General features: G+C 37.9%; 1 protein-coding gene across 1 annotated transcript in view; it reads right to left on the reverse strand.

Annotated features, from left to right (window-relative positions):
- Window positions 1-1,100: 1,100 nt before the first annotated feature.
- ASB15 (ankyrin repeat and SOCS box containing 15) overlaps window positions 1,101-8,433 on the reverse strand; it is an 8,664-nt gene continuing 1,331 nt past the window's right edge. The window contains exons 2-9 of the mRNA XM_010140980.1: window positions 8,188-8,240; window positions 7,961-8,092; window positions 7,381-7,539; window positions 5,204-5,449; window positions 4,433-4,604; window positions 3,490-4,060; window positions 2,751-2,904; window positions 1,101-1,273 (exon numbers count right to left, since the gene is read on the reverse strand). Coding sequence (XP_010139282.1) covers window positions 1,101-1,273; window positions 2,751-2,904; window positions 3,490-4,060; window positions 4,433-4,604; window positions 5,204-5,449; window positions 7,381-7,539; window positions 7,961-8,092; window positions 8,188-8,240 — 1,660 coding nt within the window. The remainder of the gene's footprint in view (window positions 1,274-2,750; window positions 2,905-3,489; window positions 4,061-4,432; window positions 4,605-5,203; window positions 5,450-7,380; window positions 7,540-7,960; window positions 8,093-8,187; window positions 8,241-8,433) is intronic.

An 8,433-nucleotide genomic window follows, 5' to 3' on the forward strand; every position in this document is an offset into this window, starting at 1 on the left:
AGGAGCAGGGCAGAAGGATGCTTGACCTGACCTTTGGTTTGCGCAAGCACACAGATGTTTGTGAAAACCAGCCTATCCTCTCTTAAATTACATATTTAGCTAAACCGACTACATGCTATGTAATCCTGACACCCACCAGCTGAAATCCTCTTGGAATTTCAGGGGTTTGGACTCTTTTTCTGTCATCTTTTCCCAAAATGGAAGGGATGGTGGAATAGTAAAGTGCAATCCACTTTTAATACAATAATTTAGAGACCATTTAATCAGATGTGGCTTTCTCTAGACACGCAGAAACACACTGCCAAGTGCCTCACAGCATGACTGAGGGTGGTGTTTAGTCTGGTCAAGAAGTGATCTGTCAAATCGCTGTAGGAAACATGATTAAAATTAGGACATTACAACATTTCTCAACCAAGGGGATACTCTGCTTGATTTTCTAGTTTGTTTGTCCATCAGAATCTCCTCTTTCTTTAAAACAGCCTAAGTAAAGTCCCTCAAACTTTGCCAAGCGTTAGAACATGCAGTCCCAGCACACGCAGCTGTCCTACCTGGGAGCAAACACTTTGGAAAAATAGCTAAAAAGAATCTTTGAAGTGTTTGGAGAATTTTATAACAGGACCATGATTTTCAAAGTACAAAATGTGCTGCTACATTTCAGGCCAATTACATGCCAGAGACGTGTATTTACTGGTTTAATTTTCTTTGCCAAGCTAAATTAGATATTTATTTTCTTTACAGATAAACCAACACTACAAACTGAGAGCAGCAATTGAATTTATCATCTTCATTGGGAAGTCCACCAGGAAAATGATTCTTTTGTTCTTTATTAACCCGAATTGCCATTTAGAGTGTACTGTTCTACTAATTAAAATAGTGTCCGTATTCTGATTTTAGGCTATATTTAGATTGTACAATGTGTTACAACATGAGCTTTAATATACCAGTTTTGAAGAAAAAATTGTTCCCATAAAAGAGCTATTAACAACGGCTATCAGAATGTGGTGAATGAATGCATATAAAACACAAAGCAGCTCTTTAGCTAGTAAAAAACAGTGAGAAAATGAGTCAAATTACAGACTGTATGGAGTTATTTTTAAAAACTACTCTAAATGTATCCCCTTTCCATACAGATCATATTCCTTATACAGGATATAGTTCTTGAGAATAGGTGGAAGTGGAAACTTCTTCATGGATGACAGTTTCTGGAGCCTTCTTAACCCCAAGAGTTTACGTATTTTCAGACGACACAGATGTTTCAATGGGCGAGGATTATCTAAAAATAATAGTGAGAGAGAAATGGTGGAAAGATCAATGCCATTATTCATGACTGTAAACCAGTTCTCAATCCCCAAACTTGATTTAAAAAAATTAATAGCAAAATCTATTGCCTCAGGGCATTATTATTATTTTGCTGCTTCTGAATAAAATACCATCCTTTTCACTACAAAATTGTAATGACACATGCTGCTGATATTAATCAAACACCTTCCATCAGATATCTGCCATTTTTGTCTTACTTTTGGAAATACGCATGCTGTACTCTGTCTCCAAAGTACCCATCTGAACATTTAAATGGGGATCTGATTTAGCATAATCCATGGTAACTGATGAACACTCTCTCTAGATGCACACCTTAAAAATTGCATGTCAAGGCCAGCTGTGGCATCTTCCATTTCTGCTCTGTCAAGAAGGCACCAGGACCAGGCCTTACCATGCTTGGGCCTGCTGAGTCTTCTAAACAAATACTTCTTACCAGAATTTACATCAGTTAAAGAGCTCAGTTTAATTTAGCCTTCCCGAACATAAAAAAAAAACCCCTTTCAAATTACTTGAAATATGAGTAGCTAAGACCAACAAATTATTTTGATGTTCCCAATACAGTAACAAAAAGGACTTCCTCTGCATTCCAGTGTAAAATACCAAACCAAAATTAAATACAGGGTACCAGTTTTAGACATAACTATTTTGCTCTTTAATAGTGGATGTTAGAGCAAATTCTATTTAAAATTTTAAAAATTAAAAGTCAAATAAAATCAATTCACGCACAGAGAACATTAATACGTTCCCCAACAGATTTTTTTTAAGTTAAGGTGGGTGAAAGCTATCACTGATGCCACCAATGGTGGCAAGTCTAGGCTAACATGTAGAACTTCAAAACTTGTAAAGCATACATTAGAAATATTATTAAATTACACCATTAGTAATTGCAACTCATGCAAATATCATGTAAATTGGAGTTAGGAAATGATGGTACACAGATTGTGATGGTACACTGTCACCACTGCCACCTTGAACATAATGGGATCTAAATCACGCACTTATGATAATCTTTGAATGACTATTACACTTGAGAGACCAAGCGAGCAAACGGAAGGACGGAAATGTGAGCAGTATTCCTCAGTAAAGTGCCCCGCAGTTGTGTAACGACTGATGTATCAGCGGTTACTGAGCAGTTTGAGAACTACCTCAGAGGTCTTGCTTAACTAAAAGGGCTTCCCACACAACTGTGACATTCCTTATGAGATTAATTCTCACCAGGGACAAGTTTGCCATATTCTAGTCCGATAAACTAATTTATGACCAGCATTAACAGGTAAAGATCTGTCTCAATCTGAGGGCTGGATGATGGGCACAACCTGGTTCTCAGCTAGTACACATCTGAAATGCTTTGGATCAATGTGACCTGTCATAAGCAATTAACGACTCCTATAATAAATCATAACATTATTAACTGGAAGTTAGATATTTACCTAATATCTGACGTATCTCCATCCATTCCTTCTGCGTTTCTAAGACAAACTTAATTTTCGTGCATAGAGGGACGTAGTCCATGTAATCTATAAAAACACGAACCACTTTTCCTGCTAAATGTTTCAACCAGGGAAGAGCAATAAAGTCACAGAACTGAAAGGAAAAACACATCAAGTCATAATTTCAAAATCTGTGCAGAGGAATGCCAAAATAACACATTTTAAAGCAAATACACAAGATAATTGAAACAAAGTATTAGCAATGACCTTTAACAGTCACAAACTAATTCTTGGGTAGGTTACTTTTAAAAGCCATTTTCTTCCATGCTTAAATTTCGTGATCCCTTAATTCATCCAGACAGGCCTGAAGGCCAACGATTATTTTAACACTGCTATAATTTGAGGAAGTGTTTTGTTCATCAGCGATATCTCTTTGGAAATACATCTACTCCATTGCTTAGGATAGGAACAGAAATTCCAGAATCTGCCTCATGATTTCTTAAAACTTCCTTCCTAAATCTCTAATATATGAACCTGAAACTAAAACCTCTTTACGTACATAATTTTCTCTATCTAGTTTTTTTGTAGAAAACAAAAAATGGCTGCTTTATTTTTAGGGTGTTTTAAAAAAGGATTATGCTAGTATGTTCATCTTAATTCTGCACAATAACCTGGAATGTTTAAAGCTGGCTAATGAAAAGAGCAAAGTGAGGAGAAGGAAGGAAGGTTATGTATTTACTGGATTATCCTTTATTACAGAAGAAGTCCACCCAGGGAGAATCTCTTCCTCTGGAGTTGACCACACAAAAGAATTTCCAAAGATATCTTGATGTGTACAGTCAAAACACAGCTCCACATTATATCCATGATTGAGCAACAGCCTCAGCATCACCTCGTCGTTCAAGGCATACTGAATGGCGCTGGGGAAATGCGTGTCATTAACCAACATGAAGTAGCAATTGACATTTGCTCCATAAGACAGGAGCAGCCTTACAACTTCATGGTTGCCAGCTCTCACTGCCACAAGAAGGCAGTTCAAAGGATCCTTGTTTGGATTTGCCCCTGCTTTGAGCAATATTTCAGTGCAAAGAATGTCATTGTTAGAAACAGCAAAATAAAGTGCAGTTTTCCTTTCATCATCGTAACTATTTGAAATGTGTTCAGCCATGAGAGTATTGACATCAAAATCGTTTTCAATGAGGAGCTCTAGACACTGGGAATTCTGGCCATCTGCTGCTGAGTGAACAGGGCTTATCCCACTTCGCTGGATTGCAGTCTGAGATGTGACTGGAATGAGATACTTCAGGGCCCTAAAAACAGTGAATAAAACTAGTTAGGCGTTGCTTCTCTGCATGAAGAAGATGACCAGCTATATGCTAAATTACCAACTAGATAATTCACACAAGAAGACCCAAATACGGAAACACCAGGTTCGAGCACTGCCAAACAGGACCTTGTGTTTAAGTTGTTTCAGTGGTTTTCACTTAAATCTAAGGAGTATGTTTCGCATTTTGCTTTCTTTATGCTAAAAAACACTTAAAAGTTAATTCAAACTGAGGTACCATAGGCACTTCTGAAATAGAAATGATCTACACTTTTGTAAGTTTACCACAGTCTTTTTCAATGTGACCTGGTGCTACACGGTATCTTAAAGAAAATGTGTAGTGCAAGCTCATACTCACAGGTAATGCCCCTCATAAGCTGCTTTGTGTATGGGAAGCAGTCCTGCCTTATTAGGCACATTGCCACTTCCTCCATACTCCAAAAGAAGGGCTATGCAGTCTGGGTTACCTCCTCCAGCTGCTTCAAACAGTATCGATGAGCCATCATCTGCTAAGGCCTGGACATCTCCACCTTGAGGGAGAACACAGAGTTTATAATTATATATATCCAAAGCAATTTGCAGTATGTCACAAAACCAAGCCCAGAGTACTTTCCTCTCAGTTTTCAGACGTATTTAAGTAATATTTCTTGTGGCAAATTCAGAACTCAAAGGCAAAACACGAGTTGTACAGACACAAGTTAAACGCTCACCTGAGTGGGGTCTGGTTTGACCATGATAGAACTGAGGATTTTCAAAATACTGACATATTTTAAAGAGCCTTCATTTCATTAATTAATACCAATATAATTCTACACGGAAAGAAGGAAGGGGAGAAAGGGGAGTAAAGAGAAATAAAGACAGGCAAGAAGGGCATGTATAGCAGTAAGTCCCCCCCTTGAGTGAGATGGATTGGTATCAACTCTGTCACTTCTCTCACACGCATGATGGAAACGTGTAAGCATCGCTCCAGTCTAGCAGGAGCACTCATATATGCTTCCTTTCCTTCCAAGAAACCAGAACTTCTACTCATCACTGCTCTTCCTTTCCTTTTGCACCCCAAACCACCTCAGCAACCAGGCAATGTGTATGCCAGTGCAGAGGTGTATTTCCCTTTTATCTCACTACGTACCTTTATGAATAAGATGCTCCAGCACATCACAGTGACCATATTCAGCAGCGACGCCCAATGGTGTCACTCCATACCCATCCTTCAGGTTCACATTTCCACCATTCTTCAGAAGAAGAGCAACAATGTCTTTACGTCCCTGTTTTGCAGCTTCATGCATTGCCGACCAACGTTTAACGCACGGCTGGCGGATACTACAGTTGTGTTTAATCAGAGTGGATACCATGTCAAAAGAGCCTTTTCTTATAGCTTGAAGACATTTTTAAAAGGAAAAAAATAATACAATTACATATTCAGGTATGTTGTCTTGAAAGTTAAAAACATCCAATAAGTTTAGAAAAGCTTTTCCTTGTGTACTCATATGAGGAAGTTTAAAAGATTTCCAGTCCTAGAAATCCAGGAATCCAATTTACTGGTAAATAAATGGTACTGCTCAGGAAATCAAGGTAAACAAATATGAGCTGGAAAACATGTCAGTTTGGAGCACAGAGGGCAAAAGCAGCACTGCTTTGATTCTGAGAAAGCAGAAGCAGGTGTATTACAAGGAAAACAACAATAAAAATAACACAATATTTTAACATGGTCCTTCGTTCTAAAGTTGGTGCAAACAGTCCAGTGACCCCAGAAAACTCCACTTGTGACTTTGTCACCTGGTAACTAATCCTAGCATGTACTCAGTGGCTGTTGTCAGCCAAAGTACGGTCGACATCTGTCATACTTAAAGGCCACATTCTGCCCTTTTGAGGTTCCAGGTTTGAATTTTTCATGGATAACTACACCTGCAAATTATTTACATATAAAACAGTGATCCTGAGTAAGAGTCTGATTTTATTTCCAAACTACCCTTTGGAATAGCAAATCTCTCCACTGACCGGTGGGGCAGCTGAGGGAGATCAGCATCACAGAGTTGGCAAATTCAGCTATTGTGAATGTCCCATTATACATGTAAGAAGTTTTTTAAGAGGCAGCAGTCTTCATAATTATCCACAAAAGCTCTGAAGTAGAGTACTACCAAACGTACCTGGAAGCAGAAATAATCCTACTAGACAGACATTTCTTGCTCATTTACTTTTGCATTGAAGTAGCCCTTTAATCCAGAGCTTTAAAATTCAAAGGGGTAACTAAATCATGAGCATCATCTCTGAAGTGTTAAGCACTTGGTCCTCTGTTTCACTGAGACTGAGAATGAAATGTATGATGCACAACACCTACCTCCATGTTTTCAGTGCTGACACAAAACCACAAAAACCATCACATAAACAATACATAGCTGACAAACTTCATTTTCAGAAGTTTGTATAAAGAAATATTTTAAAGAAAATAAATTGTCATTATAAGGAGGAAGACCCTTTTCACAAGCTTTAGTTAACTCTTTGCAGGAATCATTAAAAGAAAAGGCTGAAAATAGCTTAAGTTTCACAGACTTAAAATTATTGAAACGAGCTGAAACAACACAAAGCAAGACATTGCGGAGGAACCCTCTAGAAATGCCTCGGGGACTTAAAATGTTTATTCGGCAGTTGCATCTGATGGAAGTTAAGGGAACTGAATATTTTAATACTGATAATTATATTATCTATTGTATTTTTCATGTATAGTAAAGCTCATTTAAATCTACCAAGAGTATAAAAACTTCCAAAGGAACCATCTTTCTTTAGATTGGGGTATTACTTAGAAATGTAGTTGAAGCTTATTTGCAGTGCAAGAGGGAAGGGAAATGAGATGGGACAGTTTGAAATTGAAAATACCTGCCTACTCCTGAAGAAATTATCTGACAAAAAAAAAAAATCTCCAGTAACCTCCAGACCTCCAGAGAAAGGACATTCAAGTTAAAGCAACTGTTTATTCTTGTACTGTACTTGTACCTTAAGATGGTCAAACACGACCGGGTTGGTAAGAGTCTTATAGCACCTGAAGATACAGAGAAGGCACCTTGAGCAAAAAAATTTTCTTAGGAGCAACTTAGCAATCACCCACAGCATAAAGAACATCTTTAAGATCGGCTCAGTGATCACCTAAAGCCTAATGAGTGCTGAACTGAATGTATTGGGCATTTAGTTTCATCTAAAAAGACAACCAGCACCTAAACCACACAAACCAACAGGTATTAGAGCGAGAACTTAGCGGAGGGGAAGCGCTGCCATTCATTTTGCTTAAACCCAGGCGGGGGAGGCAATTACCAATAAGAAGTGGAGTTTCTCCTTTGTCATTTCTGGTATTGGGCCAAACACCCTTTTCCAGTAACGTTCGTACATTTTCCACTAAGCCAGCTTTTGCTGCCAAAGTTAACGGTGTTTCTCCATCGCATGTTTTGTACTCCCACATTGTTTTATAAGATGCTGGAGGTAAGAAAATGAGAAAAGGTAAAACAAAATTAAAGCACAAGGCTGTCAACACATACACACACACCAGAAATCCTTAAATTCTGAGGCTTTATGAAAATTACTTGTAATTATGTCTAACTTAAGCTAACTACTACTGCCAAACACACCAGATGCTGAACAGCATTTTTTTGCTGTCTGCTGGTTTCTGCATAAAATGTCAAAAAAGGTCCAAGTTCTTTGCTGATGTAAATTGATGCAACTTTCCCAAAAAGAAAATTTGCCTGAATATTTAAACAACATAAGCAAGAAGTTCCACGGAGGATTTGATGGTACATTTTTATTAAACAGTTCTAGCCTGTTGTTGTGGATGGCTGATCATTGCTCTGTGTTTCTTTGCTGCTCCCCTTATCTTGTGGGATATTTTTACCTTACTCACCATCTAAAATGATTTCAAGTATTTGCAGAATTGGCTGAGCTGCAGCCTCATGCAGTGGAAACCACCCTCTTTCATCAGCTTCATCCAAAGCATATTTGTGTTTCACAAGTTCTTGGAGCCCAAATATTTGACCTTAAAAAATCCAATAAATAATGAGATGCAGTTTGAAAAATAATGTATGGAAAGCTCTGTTTTGCAACAGGACTATTTTATTTTAGGGTTTTTACCTTGCTTTATGGATGTTACGATTTTCCTATTTTCCTCACTAGGTGGTACAAAACTATCCAAAAAAGAGCAGAAAATATAAGATATAAACAAAAGTAGATGCATTATATTGTTTATTCAAGATTTTTCCCTAGGTTCTTATCTGAGCCAACTTTCCTTTGAATACATCAACCACAGTCTTGATTGACCTCCTCAGTTACACCTCTGTGGACCTTTGGAGTATCCCAAGTTCTTGAGTAGGTACAATT

Source organism: Buceros rhinoceros, unplaced genomic scaffold (genome assembly GCF_000710305.1).
Source record: "Buceros rhinoceros silvestris isolate BGI_N320 unplaced genomic scaffold, ASM71030v1 scaffold8520, whole genome shotgun sequence".
NCBI lineage: Eukaryota > Metazoa > Chordata > Aves > Bucerotiformes > Bucerotidae > Buceros > Buceros rhinoceros.